The following is a 22,660-nucleotide window of genomic DNA, read 5'->3' as shown; positions in this document are numbered from 1 at the left end:
AGATACGCCGGCCATGGCGTATCTTGTAGAATCAGTAGGCTTCCTTATTCTAGATACGTGCTGAAATCCACACGCCGTGCAGTGACTTTTGGGCAGTTCTGCTTGCTATTGGTGCTAATGGTAGTGGAATGACGCTCAAGATTCGGATCTTGAACGTAGTAAGGTTGTTACAATGACATTTATGGTAGGCAATTGAGACGCGATTTCAATCACCAGTATTTGATTAACATAGAGACAGGATAAGACAAGTATGGTGCCGCGCTCCCCAGGCGATACTGGTAGGTTGACGTGGTGTGACAGCCACGTTGCCCAGCAGGCGGATGCGACAAAGCGACACGCTGCTTAAACACACTAGACGCGCCACGACGCCCACTGCCTAGGTAGGTAGGCTTTCAGGCACCTAGTAACCAGTATCTCAGGAAAAAGTCAGGTTCCGTCTGAAAGAGAGTAATCACGGGCTCAGCAAAGCGTCAAAAAGTTCATGCGTCAGCACAAGTATCCGTAGTAAGTCCGGCCTCGCTGCTCGACTTGATTGGTGCCCCTTGAAATGCTATCGCTGCTTGACCTCGTATTGTTAAATTGCAGTCAGCCACATGAACTTGCTTTCCGCTATTGAGGTGAGTGAGACCATTATTTATTAGTGCCGAGCGACAATCCGGCTTTCTGCCAAAACACACTGTAGCAAATACGCGGCGTACCTTTCAAACCTGAAGCTTCTGCGCGAGCAGACCAGTGCATTCCTGAATATTGATCTGGTGAGACTCGAGCGTTTCTAGTCGCTGCAAGCAACGGCGGCGCGTGCGACGACACGGCTTAGTGAGGAGGACCTCTGCCGTGGCAGATCCAACAGTTCCAGCGACGGCTCCGTACTGGGGAAGGTGCACGTGTGATTTATCCGCAATTATTCTCGTACAGAATTAAGCCTCCCATAAAGTGCTCAAGGCCCAGATTTTATCCTGCAACATCGACCGATGGCCCGACGGATGCGGAAAACATGCTGCCAGCCCTGGCCCGGGGACGGCGGCATGGCATGGTGCTGGTGCACGGATAGCCCGCTCCGTTCGCCTTGTGGGCCCAATAATGAGGTCCTGCGCAGAATATCGGCTCTTCGTTGGTATGTAGTATGAAGATCTCGTGTCTGGACCATGTTCATGGCATGTGGAGATTCTGATCCATAACAAAAGGCAAAATATACACGATGTGGGCCGCGAAACTATTGTTGCTTCGTATCCTGCTCAAACTGCTGCAGGCAAGCCGCTGGAATTACGTTATTATGATTGTAACCAGTGAGTATGTACAATACGCTTCTGAGCTAGTCGTGTTTTTGCACTAGCGGTAGCTTTGTCCGCTGCCGCAAGCAGACGCTTTGACGGGGGAATGCAGAAGTGCCCTGTCGATCATCAGCGGACGATGGGGATAAATAGGGCCGTCGCCGCGACCTTTTTCCCACTGAAGAAGACCAGAACTCATCCATCCCGACTCTCGTTATAACCGCCACAATGAAGTTTGCTACCATCGCCTCTATCCTCTCCGCCGTTGGCGTTGCTACCGTCGCTGCCGCCGACGCTGCCTCGTCTTCCGCCGCGACTTGCGTTCCCTTCGATGGTACGATATTCTACTACGCCTTGCCTCGATAGAAGCTCATACTAACCATCAGTACAGGCATCTGCTACCAAAATGGCATGAACTACGGCACTTGCTGCGACGGTGGCATCTGCGCCGGCTCTCGCTGCCGCAACCCCAAAACCGAGACCGGGACCATGTCCATGGCTTCGTCCACGGCTACGGCGCAGCCTACTTGCGTTCCCTTTGACGGTATGTTCAAGACATGATTACTGCTCGGTTTTACAGACTCTAACGGTTCCGTCATATAGGCATCTGCTTCCAGAACGGCAAGGACTACGGTGCTTGCTGCGACGGCGGCATCTGCGCCGGCTCTCGCTGCCGCAACCCCCAGACTGAGGGCACTGCTAAGCCCACTACCACCCCGATGTCGAACGGAAACGGCCAGACCCAGACTGGTGTCCCGACCGGTGGTGCCAAAGTCACTCAGATTGGTGACGGCCAAATCCAGGCCCCCACTGGCGCCCCCACGGTTCCCGTCGTCGTCGCTGGCGCTGGCAAGGCCATTCCCGGCCTGGCTGCTGCTGGTGCTGCTGCCGCTTTCCTTCTGTAAGCGGCTTGAGAATGCGGCTTGCGAGTGGATGAGAGGAGCAATGGCTCGTCTCCCGCTGGGGCAAACTTGGCGACAAGGTCGGCAAATTTGTTTAATGGCGTAGGCGGAGGGCTGTTGTAATGTATCGCTGAAATATTTACCACATCTTGAAGAGAGTAATGTAATTATTTATGCCAAACTTGGACGAATTGCCCCTCGATCACGTAGACGAAGCACATCAGTGTGTTCTCACACAAGAAAATATGCAGCATTTGGTTGCTCGAATCGTGAGCATCGCCCAAATTTATAAATTACTCATCCTCTTGGCCAATGGCTCAACGGTATGACCCAATAAACACAAGGAAACTACTGGGTGATATACATCAAACATTGCAGGTGAAATTAGCTGCCGCAGTCCCAGTGTTGACCCAAAGCTTGCTATTCTGGCCCGGTATGCAGCGGAAACGTCGGTGCTGCCACAGTCGTCTGCCCCGAGATTCCGCGGTGTTTATCGATGCTGATCTCCGGGTCCTCTATTTGAACTCGCAACGGCCGGTTGATTTTGCTGGTAGATGTGTCGAGCGCGCAGTATCAAGGCAGCAAGGAGGCATGAAAAGTTGGTAAGCCATCCTGCATTCCTAGCATGAGCACGGTGAGGAAGGGGTTTGTGTGGCTTCCTTTCTATTGAAAGGCGGCAATAAAGTGGTTCGGTGTGTAAGTGCTGAGAACATTACCGGGTAGCCGCTGATCCGAAGTGCTACTATTCAGGAGCTCATCTGGCATGCCAAGCAGCAGGCGTATGGGTGAAATATTACTGTTATAAGTAGAATAAGATGGCAAAACCAAGCTTAGAATCAATAAAAAAAAATAGAATAAATGCTATTAAATCATTGGCGTTTTACTTATGTAACACTCTGCTACCACGCTTTCTCTTATCACCGTTCCCGAAAGTGGCCAGCCTCGAATAATAAACATGCTACAAATCATGACATAATCCTGAGGTATTGTCAGACTTTTTCTAGGTATTGTGGGAGCCGTTATTACTTTAAAAAATATTAAAGTCGCGTGCTTGAGGGTATAGGAAGTGAATAGAATCGAGTGGCTCGGTCGAGCGTACAGCGCTGGCCCCGCGCCTCTGGCAGTAACGCAAAGGGTCGCACGACACGCGACCAACGCTAATTTCATCGCAACATTAGTCACGACGTCGAAGCCTTGTTAGTATTCCAGTGACGCTTTGAGGGCCGCAACGCAGCGGTTCAGTGCTCGCTGAGATGCGATGCCTCCCGGACGTGTCAGGTAGTTCTCCCACTTCTCGCACCTGCACAAGCAAAATTCTTGCTGAGGGTCTGCGAAGTCGCATTGCAGTAAGAACAAATTGCCCGAGTCGATATCTATGCTCCTCAGATGATCAAAATTCTATAGGACGAAATTTCATGCATCTGAATGGCACGTAAGATGAGAAAGAGATCATGAGTTGGCTGTAAACACTGTCTACACTAACAATGCTGGTCACCTAGGGCACTCACTCATTGTGTCTGCACCATATGGTTCTTACTTTCGCCAGAAACCTACCAGCACTCTGTGAAATTAAATTTTCGGCTAGCAGAAGCCGACTCCGGCTCTGGTGTAGCCATAGCTGGCCTTCCACTCCGCCTCTTGATACCAGCCTGCCCTTCCCAGAGTGCACACTTCTCCAATCGACTTGAAGAACGGCGCAATCGAAAACCCATTGCAGCGCTGCCCAACAGTGCTGTAATCACAGCCGTACACGACCACGCCGCCCCTCTGCAGCGCAATGGCCTTGGAAAAGTACGTGTCGTGGCAGGCATCGACGAGAGCTTCGACGGCGGCGTTGATGTCCGCCACCGTGCCGGCGCGGAAATCGTTGCAGAAGGCGCCCGTGAGCGGCGCCGGGGTGGGAACGGGTGCGCGTGCAGCTACGTCTGGAGCGGCGACGTCGGCGGTCCCGTAGGAAAGCCATGAGAAGGTGCCGGCCTCGTCGACGGTGCCGATGTAGAGGCCGTCTGTAGCGGGGAGCACAGGCAGGGACGCGGATGTCGGCGAGGCGAGAACGCCGAGAGCGGAAAAGACGGCAGCGATATAAATCTTCATCGCAGCCTTTTTTCTCGGTATACAAAAAAATGTTCGAGGACTTGGTGATGGTGGTGACTTATCAGTGACGAGTTGTAGGTGAGGATGTCGAGGATAAGATCCAGACCTGGGGGGACTTGCCTTGCTTTATACTTTTTCGCGCATTTTGATATTTGTTACTTTTGTTTCTTCTATTTGGCTAGCAGAGTCGCATCACGTTCAAACTCGTCATTTTTTGCCAAGAATGAGCTGACACTTATTGCAGAGATGAAGTCTGGATCTATAGTACCCTGCGCTGCCAGTACACACCGGCGGCGAATAGCACGACGGCCTCTCGGCAAGACTTGTCGAGACCGCTGCTGCTGCACTGCAATTTTGATGCATACCTCGAGGATTCCCAACTGCTATCACGCTAGCAATAGACTGCGTGCGCCCGCCGTCTGCTGTATGCAGTATGGAACTGCTTCTGCATCTGGAAGGAGCATCGTGTGCGCATAGTCTTGTCAAGTCGGCCAACTCTATGCTCTCGGCGGCATCGGGTGACTAGTCGACGCCACCCGTGGAGCAGCCCCGATCCTCCATCTGCACGTCCACGACCATGCTATTGCAAGCCACGCAATTATTACCAAGGGTCACTTCAGCTCAGAGGAGTAGTGCAGGCTCCATTGCAGAAGGGGCCTTTAGCAAACGTAATCTGTAATATAAAGATTGATCATCCTCGATAGCCATCAGCACATATAGCCTGGTACACCGTGCAGTGTTTTAAATAGAAGTCGTTTAAATCCTGGATTGCTACGGCAGTCCGCCGCAAAGACGCCGACGGACTTTCACGTCGGTCGCGGACGAAAAGAATACAAATTGTCTTTTACACGAAATCCTCAGTCGTGTAGCAAATGAGCACAGTTCTCCATACACCACCTGTCAAAGGTATGTAAGCAGGCTGAACGGATTGGTAATGCGGCTTGGCAGTGACGGGACCCCTGCTTCTTCTCCACGAAACTTTCCCAAATCGGACATGAGATAAGACGATCGAATCTCCATCAACTTCATCGACTGTGTGCTCGTCAATCAAGATGATGGAGGCATATGATTGATTTGTAATAAGACCGCCGCGATGTGGGCTTACCGACAGCACTACATACCACAAAGTTAGTCAGTGCCCGTCTCAATCTCCATAAGAGGCAACTTGTACATCATCAACTCCTCTTATATCTTTACAGTTTCTCTTTTATTTTCCCTAAAGTACATCCACATCTCTAAATCATCATGACCACCTCTCTCAAACCCCTCGTCCTCTGGGGCGTCGAGCACGGCCCCAACCCGTGGAAAGTCGCCTTTGCCCTCGACGAGCTCGCCATCCCGTACACGCACCGCATCATCGACTTTTCCTCCACCAAGACGCCGCCCTTCATCGACATCAGCCCCAACGGCCGCGTGCCCGCGCTCGAGGACCCCAACACGGGCACCACGCTCTGGGAATCCGGCGCCATCCTCGAGTACCTCGTCGAGACCTACGACGACCAGCAGCACCGCCTGTCCTTCCCGCGCGGCAGCCCCGACTACTTCCTCGCCAAGCAGTGGTTGCACTTTCAGGTCTCGGGCCAGGGGCCGTACTTTGGCCAGGCCGTGTGGTTCAGCAAGCACCACGCGGAGCGGCTGCGGAGCGCCGTCGAGCGCTACGTCGACGAGGTGCGCCGCGTGACGGGCGTGGTGGACAAGGCGCTGCAAGGTGGAGAGTACCTGGTCGGCGGGAGGTATAGCTACGCGGACGTGGCGTTTCTGCCGTGGTTCATGATTGCGTACTACCCGTGGTACGCGCGCGACCAGCCGGGCACGTTTGCGGAGCAGGTGCCGCTGGACGAGTTTCCGAATGTCAAGGCGTGGTTGGAGAGGATTCGGGCGCGGCCCGTCACGGCCAAGTCTTTGGAGGACAAGTTTGTGACGATTGAGAAGCGGCACAAAGATGCTGCTTGAAGAGTCAGAGCGACACTGCTCATAATGCAAAGTAGAGAGTCAAGGAAAACATCAAGAAAAGTGTCATCATGCTTTGCGATTTGGTCATTTCTTCGTATATACTTGTAATTAGTTTCTCACAGCTTCTGCTTGCTCACAGCTTCTCCTTGCTCGCACCGTCATCCACCTCGCAAAACGCCTTGAAAGTCGTAAACTCCTCGTCCTCGCCCGTTGTCGACTCGAGCACCAGCTCGGCCGTGGAGCCCACAAAAAAGACATACCCCTCCTTCATCTCGTAGCTCGTGGGGCCGATGGAGATGGTGCCGGAGCCGTTTGTGCAGATGACGATGCTCGGCCCGTCGAGCGGCTCAAAGGTCGCCTTGGCGTCGGGCCCGCGCAGCACGCTGCGGACGACGGCAAACTCGTCAATCGGAGGGTCGTACAGCAGGACGGCGGAGCCGCTGCTGTAGCCGATGCGGTTGAGCGTGGCGTAGGGGTACTCGGTCGGCGTCATCTTTTGCTCGTCAATGGGCGCGTAGTTGTAGGTGAGCATGTCGACGAGCGTCGAGACGTCCTTGAACTTGGGCGTGAAGCCGGCGCGGACCACATTGTCCGACGCGGCCATGCACTCGATAATGTCACCGGAAACGTAGGCGTGGATGTCGTCGGCGACGAGGAAGAGCGCCTCGCCGACTTCCATCTTGATAAAGTTGAGGAAGAAGAGCACAAACAGGCCAATGTCGTCCTCGAACTGGCTGTCGAGGCGGACCACGAGCTCAGAGAGAGTCTCGCCTGATGTGGACGACACACCGCCGGCGGCGAACTGGTCCTTGTCCTTTTTTGCCAGCTCGACCAGGTTCTTGACCTCGGTGGCGACGGACTCTTGCGACGCGCCCATGAGTCCGGCAAACGCCTTTTTCAGCGCCTGCTTCTTCTCGTCCGAGACGGGACCGTCGGGGTCCTCCTTGGCGAGCTTCTCAAACTGCACGGCATTGTCCTCGCCGACGAGCCGGCGCAGCGGAGGCAGGACGCCCAGAAAGTGCGCAATCTCGGCGAGGGGGCGAAAGCCGCAGAGCCCCTCAAAGGGGGTGATGGCAATGGCCATCTCGGGCTTGTGGTTGTCGTCGGGGTAGTTTTTGGCATCGCGCGCGTGCAGGCGCTCGGCGAGCTTCTTGTTGGGGTGGGCCTGGATGGAGAGGGCCTTGTTGATGGAGAGGACCTTGAAGAGAAAGGGCAGCTTGTCGCCGAAGCGGCCGGCGACGGTGGGCGAGAGGAGGGCCTTGTTGTCGGCGACGAGGTCGAGGAGGGTACGGCCGGTCTGGACGTCGCGCGAGGGGTTGGAGGGGTGGGTGCCCATCCAGAGCTGTGAGGGAGCACAATGGTCAGCAAGCACAGAACCGATACGAGAAAGTGTCGAGGAAAAGAAAAAAGAAGGAAAAGAAAAAAGAAGGAAAAGGAACAAACCTCGGCATAGGGCTTGTCTTGTTGCACGGAAAAGTCGGTCGCGGGCGTTGCAGCAGCGAACTTGGCGGCGGCAGAGTCGTTGCCCTTTTTGCCCCATTCGTACGAGTTGACGCCGCACTGGAGGCGGATGAGGGGGACCTGCATGGCGGCGTAGGAGTTGCGGTTCGAGGGAGATGGGGGGACGCTTCGGTGGTGAATCTGAGCCCGGCAATGCGCTCGATTGATCAATGAGATGCACGACGGAGTGAATCGACACGATTATCGTGGTCAAGAATGCAGACGAGGAGGGGAAGCTGTCGAATGGTCCAAGAGAGAGCTTCAACCCCGCTGTCCGCCACTTTTGGAGCTGCGCTGCCCCGCCACGCCATGAGCCACAATCGCATCAAACCACCACTAATAATGCAACGAATAATAATATCGTAAAAGCAAGCGTATTTTTCTTCCTATTTATTTTATTCTAACAACACAGCCTTTCAGTACGCCATCGATCCATCCCATCCACAGTTCGTCCCACGTTGGGCATCCACCACCGGTGCAGCTCCGATCCCCGGCCGGCGCTCCCAACCAACCACAGCATCCTATTCACCCTCAAGCTTCACAAACCTGTCGCTACGCGCGTTGGTGCACGCGTATTGTGCGACGACAACGCGCCGCAACACTTTCCGGGACCACATCCGGTTTGCTGCCTTTTTTTTCTTTTTATCAGTCATTTCGCGGCCCGTATCGCCAACGGCTTGCACGTTGCTGACCGCTCTCTCCGCAAACGAAGGAAAAATGAACCTTGTCGTCGCACATTCCCAACATCTCATCGGGCCTTTTCTTCGTCAACGCCCCCTATCCCGCCTCGTTGAATTTGCATCTCAAAAGTATATAAAGGGTGCAGAATGCTTCACTTTCTCAACAGCTCTCAAATTAAAATTTCAACTCTTACATGATTAAACGTCAGAACAATGCCCGCTCTCCCAGGTTATACACCTCTCTCTCCCGCCCTTCCTTGCCTGTTCCAAATACCCAGTCAACAAAAACGCCAAAAAGAACCGGTGATCCGAATACCCAAAGCTCTCTTCCCTCCTCCGCCGGCTTACATGGCCTCGGCAAACGACCGTCAACACTCAACAAGCCCTCGGCGCTGATGTGTGGTTGTTGACCATCATGTCCTCACCGCCGCTGCCCTCCGCTTGGCCACGAAGATTCGCTTAGTCGTAGCCAAAGTGCTGATGTTGTAGTGGTGACTGGTGATGGTGGTGGTGGCTGCCGCTATTATTGCTACCCTCACCACCGCCGCCACCGCTGTTCAGCCCCTCGTCCTCGCCGCGCAGGCTGCCGCGATGACTGCCGCTCCCACTCGGCGGCGCAGCACCACCACCCGCTGATGTTGGCGGGTGCGGCGGCGGCGGCGTCGCCGAGTACAGATCCGGCAGCCTGTCGAGTGACTGCGCGACTATACTCGGGGGCATGCCCCCCGTCGGCCCATACGGCGACTGGTCGTACCCCGACCACACCGGACTGACACCGCTTGTTATGGGTGTCGTCACCGGGGACGGGTACTGCTGTGTCGCCGCGCCGCGCGACGCGGAAAAGACAGATGACTGTGGCACACCCCTCGTGGAGCCCAGCACGTTTGGAGCTCCGGGGATCGATCGGGGCGCTTGCGTCGACCCCATGGGGCTGTGACCATGGTGGCCATGGTTGTGGCTGTGTCCGTAGGCACCGGCCTGGCTCCCGCCGCTTGTCGGCAGGCCCGCCGACATGCTCTGCAGTGCAAATGCTCCGCCGGCATCTGTCATTGAGGTTGTCGTCGGTCGCTCCATCAAGTCGTTGTCGCCCTGTGGTGCGGATGTGTTAGCCGCCGTCTACTTGGTACGAGGGTCGGATATGGACTAGGGCCAGCTACTCACCATGTAGCCCGTGTCTGGGCTGGGGATTCCATGGTATGGCATCCCGTGGTAAGGTATCCCGTACCCTGTGCTAGCAACCCCGTTGTTGGTGTCGCTGGCTCCATGGCCGGTGTTGTCGCTGTACGCTGCCGCCAGGCCCGGGGCCCAACTGTACATCATGTTGCCAGGTACGCCAAAGGCAGCACCGGACGGCGCGCCATAGGCCGTCGAGTGTGCCGACATGCCCGCTCCGATCGATGCCGCGCCGCGGGACTGGTATTGGCGACATGTGTCAATATCGTAGGTGAAGGTGCTGGCAACAGCCGTCGCCGCCATTCTCTTTTCTTCCTCCTTCTTGCGCACCTCCTGGTAGCAGACAGGTCAGCCTTGGTTCTTGTTTGTTCCGCCTCTTCTGGTCTGCGTGGCAATTGTTGGTCACTTACATCCAGGGAGCCCGCCTGTACTCGCATAAACAGGCACGATGGCTCACTTGCGTTCTTACAGTTGGTGCAAGGGCCACCCTGGCCGTCGTCTCCGCTGCAGCGAATCTTTCGCTTGCGGCATCGTGTACACTAACAAAGTCACAAGTCAGCAAGCTAATACGGTGGTAGGCAACGAAATCAAGGGTATGGTACTTACAGCGACGACGACGCGCTTTCGCTCTGGGTCGTTTCCTTGGCGTTGGCCGCTGCCCTGCGTCCTTTTGTCGCGCGACGAAGCTGTCGTCGCCGTCGTGTTGTTCTGACGGCGGTGCGCCAGGGTGGACGCGTACGGGTCACCCCCTCGGGGACCGTATCGTCTGGAGGCAGGCGGCGGGAAGGCACTGCCGTTTCCGCCGCTGAGACGAGGCCGGCCGCTGCTTGCACCGCTCAGGTTGCTGTATCCATCGGCCCTAGCCGCGGTGTTTGGTGTGTTGGTAGCCACGGCGGCTGCGTTGAAGCTAAATGGCCAGCTGGTATGGTAGCTGCCGCCGCCGCCCTGAGACGGGCCGCCACCCTGCGAGGTGTTGTTGGTGCCGTTGGACATGGTCGTGTGCGGTTGTGGTAGCGATTGCAGTCGGGCTGCCTAGGACGTGTACCTGCCCCTGTCTCGCCAGAATATGTCTGCGAGACTGGTCTTTGGGCGGTCGAGTGTTTGTTACCCTCTGACAGATATACAGTCTCGGATGATGGATGGTAAGGGGTGGGTGGGGTGTGTATTGGTGGATGAATGGATGTGTGGTTGTAGAGAGGCGGGAGGAGGACTGCTCTGACGAAGAAGCGCAGCACACACGGGTAGGATGGAGGGATATCGAGATGGATGGCAAGGAAACGGCAGAGCTTGTTTGCTTTGATACAACAAGACAAATATTATTCTCCCTGAAGAAAAACCTTGTGCGTGTGTGTGTGTGTGTGTGTGTGTATGTGTGTTCCGAAAGTCTCGACTTGCTCTTTGTGATTGTGAGCGTGTGTATGTGTGAGCTTTCCAGAGGAGAGACGATGACATCCGGACGGGAAGGAAAAGCCCGGCAGGGACCCGGGACTCTTATACTTTTTCCCCTGCCGAATGGTTTCAATCACAGTCCTGCCCATGCCGACGCCAACGGTGTGACCTTTCAGCGCAAGCAACGGTCAAGGAGTAGCAGCAGCAGCGCCCCCAGAGGCTGCCTCAATTCAAACGGCCGCCTGTTTAGTTTGTGCCTCCTCCACCTCTCTCTCTCTCTCTTTCTCGCTCTACTTCAGCATCGATCTCTTCCGGCCCACACGCCCCTCCCCTGCCCCTTCTTCTTCTCGTAAAGAGGATCCTCCCATATTGGAAGAGAACTAGCCACGGCCCCTGCGTTACCTGCTGCTGATCGAGGTTGCGGTGGCGCGTACTGCATAAGAAGAGAAACGTTGTGCATCTCCGCTTACACCGGCGCGCGCGTGTGTGTGTGGGTGGGTTGGAGTAGGGGTGTATGGCTTTCGGAGGGCTTGTCGATGGATCCGTGCAACGCTTTCTGCAAAGTGGGAATAGAGCGAGAAAGAGAAAGCTACTGCATTAAAAATACAATTCATTTAATCGTTGCCGAATCAGAACAAGGGTTACACCAGCGACAGAACAAGGGGCGGTGGGCAAGAGGCACATACCTACGGCACCTCTCTGCGTTCGGGAGCGCTGCAGCAAGGCTGGTAGGACAAAGAGAAGGAGCTGGCGCATGGCAGCCCTGTTTTTTTTCTCTCTCTCGGATACGCCCCCCTTGTCAATGGGCTTTCGCCTTTTCCCCCCGTTGATGAGTTGCCATTGTCAAAATCAAAATATAGGGAGACTTCTCCAGACGGCTAACAGGTTCGCACTCCGGTGCGTGCCTCTGTCTCGCAAGATCTGGGTCTCTCGATCTTCCCGCTGGCAAACAATTTGTCTTTGATTGTTGATAGTTCAGCCAGCTCAGCCCAGCCCAGGTCAATGGTATAACACTGCAGCAGTACCAAAGCAGTAATGCTGCGCAACAACCGACCACACCTCCCCCTGGGACAATGGCCGTTGTGTGCTCCCATCACGCCCCCCTGGTCTTGTCGCTTCCCCCGGCCAGTTGGCGAAATGATGAAACCTCAAACAGCTAGTGTGGTTTTGTTTCTTCTACTGCAGATTTCGCTGCCGGCGCCAAAACAACAGGGGTGTGTGTGTGTGTGTGTGTGTGTGGCAACTATGTAGTCGGTGATGCATGTCCGAGAAGGACGCGGGTGATATGGCCAGGGATGCCGTCGCCTATGCCGAGTGCCCGCATGCACATCATTGAATACGACCCTGGATCAGGTTCACAGCCCTCCGTCCTTGCCTACAGTGAACTAGCTCTAGCCCTACCAGATCTCAAGATTGATTAACGAACCACGCGTCGAATTGATTGCAGTTCGCATTGGCCTCGTAAATCCCCCGACTAGTCTCGATATTACAAGCAATATACAACACGACGACACCCATCGCCACTCTGAAAGCAATGACCAGGTCGTCCGCCTCTTGTCCCTAGTTTTTTTTGCGTTCGTTTGCGTAACATTATTCCAACACACGCCCCTGCTCCCCTCCATCTCATCACCGGGGAAGTACGGAAAGGCTAGGGTTAGTAGGGTAACAACTTTTTTTCTTCAGCAGCAGGGCCAGCGCGCGCGCACAACGCACAGTACCGAAGGTCTGGGGGCGGTGGTCTTTGTTGCCCTTGCAAGCGCCACAGGTCCCTCTTCTTTTTTTCCTTCTCCCAGCCAAAACTAGACCACACGCTTGAATAGAAGCCGACGGACTTGGCAGCAGTCGTTCAGCACCCTTGGCAGGATAGGCTGCTGGCCGCTGGCTGCTTCCAGGAGGGCTGAATCAAAGATCCGAGCGTCTTGCATACATCGGCGGTCAAGCAAAGCAGCCACCAGCAGGCCCCCCTGTCCTGTTCTGATTGCTCTTCATGCACGCAATTCAGCGAATGGGGGGGGGAATACGTAGTCGACTTACTCAAACCTACTCTAGCTGGAATCGGACAAGAGCATCGAACAATCACTGTCCAAGGAAAGAGAGAGAAGGAGAAAAAAACTGGTTCGGCGTCGACAAAGAAGAGAACTATGTGATTGTGACATCAGCCGCAGTCTACCCAAACCAAACAGCAAACACACCGCCACAAATGAGACAATGCCCTCTAGTAGCTGTGAAAAATTGCAATTCGTCATGCAGCCCTCGCTTGTTTGCATAGCCTAGTCTTTGACTATAATCCCTTTCTTTAATGCATCCTGCATTGATGTCGTGTCTTCATATCCATTACACCACGTCCACCATCGCAACAATCAACGAATGCAGTCGCAGCCTCAATTCATCCTTTGTTCGACACGATTTGTCATTGTTCAACAGTATTCTTTTTGAAATTTCCAGCGTTACACCGCTTTACAAGCAGCATCGTAGAAAGCAACGAAATTCGTCAAGTCGGCGCCCCAGGTCCTCGCTCTAGATACTGGTGCGGATGGCTCAGATCTCAGCAATGATTCACGGCAGCACAGGAGCACACCACCGCTGCTCAGCAGACCCGGCCCCTCGAACGTATTCCCGTAGCACAACGTCCAAGTCTCGCTCTCAGATAGATTAAAAGTGTGCACAACGTACTATACACTGCGTCTGCCGAAGGGCGGTGCTCCAATGGGCTTGCAGCCAAGGGTCACTCAGCACTCTCCATCGCAAGTCTCTCAAGCACACCTGCATTCTTTCCTCCCTGCTTTCGAAGAACATGGCATTTCATTTCCCATGTGCAGATTTGGCACATCCATACCGCCACTGTGGTTCGGGGACCTTGACGAATGCCTCGCTTTCTTTGTTCCAGCCTGCATACAGTCACCGCCCGATGGAAAAAGCCTTTAGGCTGCAAAGCCCTGTCACTGGGCCTAACGCGCAGCTTTTCCTCGCCCCCAAAAAGAAGGCAGAGAAAAGGCTTCTCCCGGGAAGGGGGAGCCAGCAGCTGTCAACCTGTCAGGGGTGCCAGCATACTCCTCTGACCGACACGACACGCGGTGTCTGGATCTCTTCACCTCATGGTCGGGCGGCGAGTAACCGTAACGTGTATATTTCCTTCTTCCTGGCCCCGCCTCTCCTCTCCGTCTCCTTCTGTAGGGCCAGGGGAAGAAACGAGTCGTCTCGCTTCGTTCGAGCTCACGTCTGCGCCGGGCGCGCTCCTCCACATCATGACTTCGTCTCCTCAAAGCTGCTAATTTCCTGAGGCTCTTTCCATATGGCACAAGAAGCACTGTAAAAACAGTCCGAAGCCAGAAGTGCATCAACAAAGTGGGAATCTGTGTAGCGGCTGGCCACTGACAATGGCTATAAAACTGGTCCATCATGCAAGCGGCCGAGCTCTGTGCCACTCCGCGACAAGGCTTCCCTTCATCTAGCGAGCGAGCGTGCAGGCAGTAAACGTGCAGGAGGGAATCGCTCCCGGCAGCAGCGGGAGACGTGACCCGGCCCGCGCCTCTCTTGCTCAATGTCACTAACTCGTTCTGTGCAATGAAGCCGCACAACTGTCAACCATGTAGAGCCGTGTAGAGCATTCACTGCCGTGAGCCAGCACGTCACCGGAAGTCACCGCTTGCTTCGTCGTCGACTGGTACATGCTGGAGAGAAAGTCAAACGGAGCAATAGTGCGAGTATACTATCATCTCCCCTCGGTCAAAGTTTCAGCCCCTCTCCCTCTCTCCCCCTCTCCCTCTTTCCCAGCTCCTCCCACGGCTCCTATCCGAGCTAGCTCCTCTCCAACAGCATCACCAACACACATCTCAGCCTGCCAAGGTCGACAACAGCTCCACCATCCGGGTCTCTTGACTTCTTTGTGCCACACTGCCTATTTACTCTCCCCTGCTTCTCCATCTTGGGCAGCTAAGCATCTCCAAAAACAGTAGGCCTTGGGTCCTTCATAAGTATGAAACATGCCCATGTCGGCTCAACTAGCTATTGCAGGGCTCACATCCACTGAGATGCGTCCATCTTCCCCAGGCATGGTGTAACTGTGTCTACCACGTGGATGCCACCACCGGCTGGCCGGTGGCTAGCATGACTCTAACGAACGGCTGCATTCTCTTCGTCTATTTTGAGGCACACGCCCTCCCTCTGCTCCCTATGCAACGGGTTTAGCTGCGGCCGCAGGCGCAAATCAAAGTCTTGAGTCCCAACGAAGCCGGAGCTCGCTCCAGTATCGGAGCGAACCCCAACGAGCCCTCCCTCTGCACTGGTCTACGTTACTCAGAATTGACAAGGTGGACGTCCCTGAAGATGATCCGAAGCAGGCTGTAAATGAGCTAGCGGAAGCAGTGGAGGCCTTGCCATGGCGCTCTGACGGGCAAGATCCGCGTCTCGAAGCCACACAGCACTACATTCTTGTATCTGAGCTAGTGGTTAAGCCGCAGCACTATTGTGGCGATGCAGTGTACCCCCAGAGTTGTAAATAGCTTCCTGTACTAAGCGCCCTGGTGCTTCACTGTCTCGTGACACAGCAGAAGCTCTTTGTCCACGGCCGTTCCAAATAGATTATATCGTGTTCGGCAATGTTCAGGTGATGTGGTTGAGGGGTTTAGGTCATGTCGATCAGAGGTTTCGCTAGAATTGCCTGTTGTAGTTTGGTCTGTCGGCAATATCTAGGGTTTCGCATCCTTCAAATTGGCTGAGAACGTGAACTCGTGATTAGGCACTGTAATTTACCGTCTTCTGTCATCTCGACGTCTATCATAGTCCCGGTCTCGGCGGTGGTAGTCTGTGCGATCGTCGTCTCTCCTGCGCCCATCGCCGCCGCGTCCACCTCCACGGTCTCTGTGTCGACGGTCGGGGCTACGGTCTTGCCTGCGTGGGCTTCGACTTCTACTTCTTCGGCGATTGTCCCTGTCCCGATCTCGGCCTGGTTTGCTTTCGATGGGGAAAGCTCTGTCAGCCTCTTCACTATGCTGAGGGCGCTCTTCGTCTTCTCCCGTGCGCTGGTGTCGGCCCCGCATCTCTTCGTTTCCATGGACCATGTTGTAGTTCTTGCCTGTAGGCCGGTCGGCTTCCTCCCTGTATTGTCTGCGTTTCTCGAGCTCGTCAACGCCACCCCATCCGCCGCGAGACGCATTGGCTCTGCGCTTGTTGTTCGCGTTCTTTCTCCAGACATCACTGATTCTGCTGACACTCTGTGAGAAGTCAACATGGATGCGGCGATCGTCGATGAGAACGCCCTGCATCTTGAAGAAGGCTGCTTCACAGGATGCCTTTTCGTCGTACTCGATAAAGGCATATTGTAGCGAGTCGCCGGTTTTGGCATCGCGAATGACTTCACAGCTGAGAATTTTGCCGAAGCGTCCAAAGATGAGCTCGAGGTCCTCGTCGGCAGTGACAGGGTTCAGCTTGGCCACGAAGAGAACATTCTCTGGCGGCCTGACCTCTGCAAACGGCAAATCGCCCATCATTTCCAGAGTAAGCGCCTGCGCATTTGCTTCCCTTTCGCGTCTCTTGCGTTCGAGCGTCTCCTCGTCGACGCCATCGTCTTCGTGTAGCGCCGCCTCATCAGCGATGCGCACCGTTTTGAGCTGTTGTTCGGTCGTTGGGGGGCTGGCGCTTGGCTCGCGGAGGCCAGCGGGATCTGGGTACGGGTCGTCGAGGATGACGGTGTGTTTTATGCGAATGTCGACGAGCGGGTAGCCCTTGTCGTCAACAATGGCATCGTTGATCTTTTCCAGTGCGTCAAATCCTTCGACGACTTTGCCAAATATGGCCGCCTTTCCGTCCAGAAAATCTGTATCCTCGCCCAGCGTAATGATGAATTGGGAGCCGGCTACGCGGGTTTCCGGGTCGGAGGCGGCTGGGACCGTGGCCATGCTGACAGTGCCGCGCTCAAGGTGCTTCAGCTTGGGGTGAAAGAGCGCGGGAAACGTGCGGTCGCGCGGGTCGTTGGAGAGGTTGCCCCATATTGAGGAGCCGCCGTCGGAGGCTGTCGAGAGAGGGCCAAGGGGGTCGCCGGTCTGGAAGGAAAAGTTCTTTTGGACAGAATGGACGGGGGCGAAGTTGTAGTATTTGGTTTTGCAGAGTTTGATAAAGCTGTATTGTTAGTACATGTCCAAAAATGCTTAGCCGGGGGAGGTTTGGCGCTCACTTTTCACACAGCTTCGGCGCGTGCTCGACGAGCAAGTCGATGACAATGTCGCCGGCGGTGGTCTCGAGGAGAACCGACATGGTGGCGTGTTTGTACGTCCTACTTTATTACTTGCGCAGTTGCCTTGGATAGTTTTGCGACCCTTACGCTGGCTCAATCAAACGGGGAAGCAAGGGAAGAATGGCAACAGCAAAAAGCCGCGATCCGCGAACACTAGATGCAAGAGTAAAGTCGGTATCGCGACGTCAGAGGACGAAAGACGAAAGGCCGAAGTTCAGCCAGCAACTTTTTGGTGTTGCCATTTTTGGAAAGCTCATGGCCCCACCAGGCCGACAAGCTTTGGCTCCACACCAGCAAGCAAGCGCCATCTTGAGAGTTGAAGGCCCCATCGGTCGCTCGAGTGAAGGTTTCAATTGCATTCCAATGGGCTGATCATCGTGTATATACAGTCGCGGCATTTTTTTTAAATCTGCTTTTGTGTGTACCAATTCACGTAACGAGGCGGTTATCTTGTGGTGCATAATGGGTGACTTGGTCATTAGAAAGTCTACCTAGTCGCTATTCGGCCTCCCTCGCTTGTCCTGTTGCACAAGCAATACGGTCGGGCCAAATAAAAATATATAGACAGAGAAACAAAATGAAATGGCACTTTTGGCCGAGCTGATCCAGTGGCGTGACTCCCTAAACCCAAAAAAGCAAGGCAAATAAAAGAGCAAATGGGCGCTGTGCAAGTGTGATGTAGCCAAGCTCTGTCAGAGTGCATTGGCAAAAGTTCCAGAAAACGCCAGATCGAGCAATGCATTAAAAGTAGTACAACAATTTCGGGCGGATGGATTTGTCCGCAGGTGAAGGGTATAAGAAGAGGTTTCCGAGACGTTTGACGTGGGTGATTATTCTCGGGAGGGAGAGCTGCGACGGCGACGGCCAGAGCGAAGCTCCTTTTCAGCCTCCATGAGGCGCGTCTGCGTCCACATTCGCATGGAGCTATCGGCGCGAACAATATCGCAGTTGAGCATCTCGGTGAGGGCGCGCTTGATGCTTTCGTTGACATCAAATAGGCGCTGCTCCTCGGCGGAGATGGCCTGCATCGTCTCCTCGTCGGGGATGGTGTCGAGGACGGCGGAGCCGCGACGGCCGTCTGCGGCCCAACCGGAGCAGCGCGCCTGGCCGCTGCGAGAGCGCTTGCGTGGCGAGTATCTCGTGACGGGATATGAGAGAGAGGGCTCGGCGCGGTCCGGTGACGAGCCAGGCGAGGACGCGGTGGACGCGGCGCTGCAGAGAGAGGACTGGCGGGGGCGGATCTGCTCGAGATGTGTGCTGAGCTCGGCGTGCTGCTCCTGCAGCAGCAGGTACTTTTGCATGGCAAAAGTGTAGTTGTGAGGGTTCGACATGGTCATTGTGTAGGATGAGAACTAGGCGTATGGAATTGGTGCGTGGAAGATTTGGGCACAACTGTGACGGACCATCGGAGGCTTTTCGTTTGTAGGCAGTTCGATAAGTAGGTTGAGGTTGAGATGTTGGTAGGAGAGGAGTGTTGATTGAAGGACAGCAAAGGGTCCTTGGGAGCCAAAGCAGTCGAGGTAGAAAAGAGAGCAGATGGCAAGAACGAAGGCTTGAGCGAAAGGTAAAGTTGAGTTTGGGACCAGGCGCGCCAACGTTATTAAAGCTTGTTGAACCGGTTGCTGGTCAGGAGAGGAAACCGGCTGGGATATCCGGGGCGGGGGGGTAAGGTCACTAATTTCTCCCCTGTAGGCCTTGGAAAGTGGCAGCCCCAGCGTGCTGTGGCTGAAGCGGATAGCGGGCGTTTCGCTGGGGAAAAAGTTGTAATGGTGACGTTTGGAATTGAAGGACGATCGGCGGTTGCAAGACACGGTCGAGTCGGTCTGGCAGAGCTGCGGATCAAAAATATTTCAACACGAAACCTGAATTGCAAGAGGGACGCGAGACTTTTTTTTTCCTATCATGTTCCTGTTTCTTATCCGGCTGGGTGAGGTGAGGGCGGACGCAGGCTTTTCTAAGAAACGATAGGGTGTGACCAGAGGGGGTACTAGATAGGCAGGTAATGGCTGAAGCGCCAAAGCACACACCTCGCAGTGGCCTGAGATGCAGGAAAAAAATCAGCCAGAAAAGAAAACCAACTAATCGTTTGCCACCCTGGTCACTAGTTTGCTGCAGGTGGTAAGGGCAAAAAAGTCTCCTGGTAGCGCAGCCTAGTGCAGGAGGTGCAGGAGCTTCTTGGACGGTGTGGTGTGGATGGCGCTGCATCCCAAGGTGTGTGAGTGGGCAAGCCGGCGGTTGGCGAGGGCAGCTTACAGCCTACGGTATCCGGACTGGACACGAACGACATTGCCGTGGCGAGACAATTGACAGACGTGGAAATTCTTGTGTTTTTGCTTCTCAGACTTTTCAAGGCGGTTTGCTCGAGTGCACTGTCATTGGGTGGCCCATGCTCCTCCGCAATCTGGGGCAGACTGGCATGGGCCGCCCTTGGGGTCTGAGGCGCTGGGCCAGAGGTTGTCCAGTAGACGGCACAGGGCAGCAGCACGTTGGCCTTGTATGTATGTATGTATTCCATCATGGATTGCGTGCAAGCGGCCGCTGGTATTTCTCTGGAGCATCACAGCACTCAGCCCTCTGCAAGTAAGAATCAGATTATCAAAAGGACCACGAGGTCCATCAAACTTGGTACCTATGCCCACTGTATTGTCATCCCCAGGCGGGGCTGCACCAGGGAACATTTTTACTTGACAGGCGGTGGAAGGCCTGCAGCAGGATATCCTGGGCGCGCCCAAGTCCACTGTAATACCTCTGTGTCGCTGGGATGCTCCGCAGCACCAAGGTAACCACCACGACGCATCGCGATCATCCATGGGGAACTTGTGCTTTGAACCAAGCAAAAGCGGACAGACAGCAGAGAACAGGCAGAAAAAGCATGCACACCACAACGCCCTGATGTGGCGTGACGCTACACCACCCCATCGTTCTCAGCTGTGTCGCCAAAGGAACAATGCGCCGCGCCAGGATGAGGGGTAACGCTGGCAGACGGACCAGGACGAAGCCGAAGCCAATGGCAGAAAATGCCATGCTCATGGCGAAATGCCAGGGAGCACAATTTACTTCAAAATAGGCCAATTTCGATGCTACGGCGACGTGCTTCGCTCCGGGCCAAGTCACGATTGCCAATCACTCCCGCCCCTTGTTCACCGGTTTAGCGAAACCTCTTTCGGTACCTGCGTCCTTGGTCAGCGCGCCGCCAAAAAGCAAGTACCAGAACGCGCATTCCACTCCCGCCCCGACTCGGTGGGAACGGCCACACAGTGTTGCAGGGGTTCGGCGCCTAGCGAGCGGTCTCGAACTTTTTGGGGTTCCATCGGCCGTGGCCAAGAATACTGGTAGTAAGAGGGCAACGCCGCGGAGCCCAGTAGTTGATGCCACTCTGCTCCGTCCGTCCCTTGTGGCCTTGGTTGCTTGGTAGCGCTGCTTTGTCTGCATACTGGTACATGCATGCACCAGCTGGGCTTGCAGGAGAGGCGGGGATGGGCGATGTTGGGCTCAAATTGGGGTAACGAGGAGGGAACAAACCAAGCAGCCTGCATACAGCATGTTTGGAGAGGAGAAATGCCATCCAATCCATCACGGCCACGAGGTGCGAGAGTTGGAGAGCAGCATGAAAATCCCATACCTGACTAACAAAGGCCGAGTGCTGCGTTGGTACCTGACCTTGAGCCTGACCTTGGGCTGGAGCTCAGAGCCAGTATCCGCAAAGAGCCTCGAAAGTATGGACGCATCGCGAGCGCCAGATGCAAAAGTCGAACAGAGCAGCTTGTGCTGTCAAAAGCTGAGTCACACTTCAGAGCCAAAGCCCAGGCAAGCCGTCCCGTCCGCCAGGTGGGTGTCGTACTCTCTCGTGTCTCTGTCCAGAAACCAAGGCAACCTCGCCACAGGGCTTGTTCCAGACTCTCTCTACACACATTCTTATCCTCAGCCACGTTGAAAAAGTTCCTATCAGTAATACAGGTAGGCCAGGGCGCCCTGACGGCTGACGCTAATAATCCCAGCTAAAAGCCGCTCCCGCTCCCACTATCCGTCGCCAAGGCCCCAGCCCATCGAGACAGAAACTACTGTGGCGAGTGTTGCGCAACTCCATCATTACGAGAATATCCAGCTTGCGATTTTGTGAAGTTGTCGGCGAAAGCAACCAAAAGCTTCTCCTGCTGATCTTTTAATTTATAAAAAGGAAAAAGATTGGCACACTTTGTGTCAACGGCGCGCCCAGCCGTGCAATCACTTCAGGAACCCGCCGACGATCGCAACAACTTGTCCCGCACACCCATCATCGCATCTCGTCACTCAGTAACACGCCCAAAATGCTTGAATAGCGTTGATTTTCTACTGCTACAATCGATCATCGTCGACGGTGCCGCCGCCGCCGCCGCGCTGCATATTAAACACACACGTGTGCATTCACCGCCTCCTCCCCCAGCCGCAAACCATCAGGCTTGCATGCTGCGTCAACGTGTCGACCTTGTGCTGCACCGCGTGCATGGCGACTGGGGTCGGCCTGCATGCTCACATGGCCATTTCGTGAATGCAAAACAACGCACTGCTACGGAGTTGTTGTTATTATCCCCAGCTTGTCGTAGTACGAAACACGGCATATTGTAAAATTGCCTGGCGGCACATCGCTCGTTGCCTCTCGAGGTTAAAACATTTCACGAACGTGCTCTGCGTTTCATCCGTGGCATTGACTTTACAGTGGCACTGAGCTTCAAACCTTGAACCGTTCTCGAGCATCTGAGCAGCTTATTTTTTTTTTTTTTTTTTATAGAGCAAACCGTCGTCTCCACACTTGCGCTCGACAACCTCGCAATCTCTTTGCAGGCTACAGTGCTCTCTCGGCAAGCTATCGCCCTATCAGGTCTGATGCTTGAGAAACTTTCTCGAGTTACACGCGTTGCACCGGTTGGTCTCATGATGGCGCTTGATGTCATTCTTGCCGAAACTGTCGTAAGTGAAAGCAAAGCAAGCAGGGCGACAGCCCCAACAACTTTGCGCAATCTCGATCTCGCTTACTCGTCTGCCTGTCTGCTCGCCTCACGACTGGGGCCATTTGACCTTTGGGTCTTTTACGTACATTACTGCCGAATACTGCTTCTGCAGGGTCCCCATGATCTGGGAACGGTGACCTGCTAAGATACCATCAGGAGAAAAGCTTCCGTGTGGCTTACGCGCAGGGTCGTCCAACAAGAAACGCCTTCGCCACTGCGGCGCAGTCCATGACGCCATGTTAGACGACCAAGGTCCCTGACCATCACCACGCTTGCGAAGAAGAAAAAATTTCAGTCCTGGGTCTCTCTGCCGGGGTGTTTCTCGTTTAGTAGGCCAGCGATTGCCGGTAGCAACGCTCATAAAAACCGTTTGTGCGACTCAGCCCGCCGGGTTGGGTGACATGCGAATGGCGTCACTGGTCCGGGGTTGAGCTGGGGGGCACCAACCACGGCAAACAAGCTTTTCGCTTGGCCATTA

At 54.9% G+C, this 22,660-nt stretch overlaps 10 protein-coding genes across 10 annotated transcripts; 5 read left to right on the top strand and 5 right to left on the bottom strand.

Moving 5' to 3' along the window:
- Positions 1-971: 971 nt before the first annotated feature.
- On the top strand, positions 972-1,290 carry LMH87_000104 (uncharacterized protein; the record flags this gene model as incomplete). The annotated part of the gene is made up of 2 exons (XM_056197956.1): positions 972-1,114; positions 1,185-1,290. The coding sequence occupies 2 exons, from the start codon at positions 972-974 to the stop codon at positions 1,288-1,290; spliced, it is 249 nt and encodes an 82-aa protein (XP_056054952.1).
- Positions 1,291-1,499: 209 nt separating this feature from the next.
- Positions 1,500-2,176, top strand: LMH87_000103 (uncharacterized protein; the record flags this gene model as incomplete). The annotated part of the gene is made up of 3 exons (XM_056197955.1): positions 1,500-1,605; positions 1,663-1,815; positions 1,875-2,176. The coding sequence occupies 3 exons, from the start codon at positions 1,500-1,502 to the stop codon at positions 2,174-2,176; spliced, it is 561 nt and encodes a 186-aa protein (XP_056054951.1).
- A 1,578-nt stretch (positions 2,177-3,754) lies between these two features.
- On the bottom strand, positions 3,755-4,267 carry LMH87_000102 (uncharacterized protein; the record flags this gene model as incomplete). The annotated part of the gene is made up of 1 exon (XM_056197954.1): positions 3,755-4,267. The coding sequence occupies one exon, from the start codon at positions 4,265-4,267 to the stop codon at positions 3,755-3,757; it is 513 nt and encodes a 170-aa protein (XP_056054950.1).
- Positions 4,268-5,512: 1,245 nt separating this feature from the next.
- On the top strand, positions 5,513-6,220 carry LMH87_000101 (uncharacterized protein; the record flags this gene model as incomplete). The annotated part of the gene is made up of 1 exon (XM_056197953.1): positions 5,513-6,220. One exon carries the CDS (start codon positions 5,513-5,515, stop codon positions 6,218-6,220), a length of 708 nt encoding a protein of 235 aa, XP_056054949.1.
- Positions 6,221-6,353: 133 nt separating this feature from the next.
- LMH87_000100 (uncharacterized protein) lies at positions 6,354-7,807 on the bottom strand (the record flags this gene model as incomplete). Its single annotated transcript, XM_056197952.1, has 2 exons — positions 6,354-7,562; positions 7,664-7,807. The coding sequence occupies 2 exons, from the start codon at positions 7,805-7,807 to the stop codon at positions 6,354-6,356; spliced, it is 1,353 nt and encodes a 450-aa protein (XP_056054948.1).
- Positions 7,808-8,062: 255 nt separating this feature from the next.
- LMH87_000099 (uncharacterized protein) lies at positions 8,063-8,707 on the top strand (the record flags this gene model as incomplete). Its single annotated transcript, XM_056197951.1, has 4 exons — positions 8,063-8,082; positions 8,141-8,340; positions 8,433-8,540; positions 8,610-8,707. The coding sequence occupies 4 exons, from the start codon at positions 8,063-8,065 to the stop codon at positions 8,705-8,707; spliced, it is 426 nt and encodes a 141-aa protein (XP_056054947.1).
- Positions 8,708-8,859: 152 nt separating this feature from the next.
- On the bottom strand, positions 8,860-10,566 carry LMH87_000098 (uncharacterized protein; the record flags this gene model as incomplete). The annotated part of the gene is made up of 4 exons (XM_056197950.1): positions 8,860-9,489; positions 9,562-9,906; positions 9,984-10,112; positions 10,180-10,566. 4 exons carry the CDS (start codon positions 10,564-10,566, stop codon positions 8,860-8,862), a joined length of 1,491 nt encoding a protein of 496 aa, XP_056054946.1.
- Positions 10,567-15,586: 5,020 nt separating this feature from the next.
- Positions 15,587-17,214, bottom strand: LMH87_000097 (uncharacterized protein; the record flags this gene model as incomplete). Its single annotated transcript, XM_056197949.1, has 4 exons — positions 15,587-15,612; positions 15,715-15,970; positions 16,020-17,079; positions 17,135-17,214. The coding sequence occupies 4 exons, from the start codon at positions 17,212-17,214 to the stop codon at positions 15,587-15,589; spliced, it is 1,422 nt and encodes a 473-aa protein (XP_056054945.1).
- An 810-nt stretch (positions 17,215-18,024) lies between these two features.
- Positions 18,025-18,531, bottom strand: LMH87_000096 (uncharacterized protein; the record flags this gene model as incomplete). The annotated part of the gene is made up of 1 exon (XM_056197947.1): positions 18,025-18,531. One exon carries the CDS (start codon positions 18,529-18,531, stop codon positions 18,025-18,027), a length of 507 nt encoding a protein of 168 aa, XP_056054944.1.
- Positions 18,532-22,057: 3,526 nt separating this feature from the next.
- Positions 22,058-22,425, top strand: LMH87_000095 (uncharacterized protein; the record flags this gene model as incomplete). The annotated part of the gene is made up of 2 exons (XM_056197946.1): positions 22,058-22,264; positions 22,339-22,425. 2 exons carry the CDS (start codon positions 22,058-22,060, stop codon positions 22,423-22,425), a joined length of 294 nt encoding a protein of 97 aa, XP_056054943.1.
- Between the last annotated feature and the right edge of the window lie 235 nt (positions 22,426-22,660).

The sequence above is a fragment of the Akanthomyces muscarius genome, chromosome 6 (assembly GCF_028009165.1).
Source record: "Akanthomyces muscarius strain Ve6 chromosome 6, whole genome shotgun sequence".
Lineage (NCBI taxonomy): Eukaryota > Fungi > Ascomycota > Sordariomycetes > Hypocreales > Cordycipitaceae > Akanthomyces > Akanthomyces muscarius.
The sequence above is the reverse complement of the archived record's forward strand: the minus strand, read 5'-3'. Positions and strand labels throughout refer to the sequence as shown.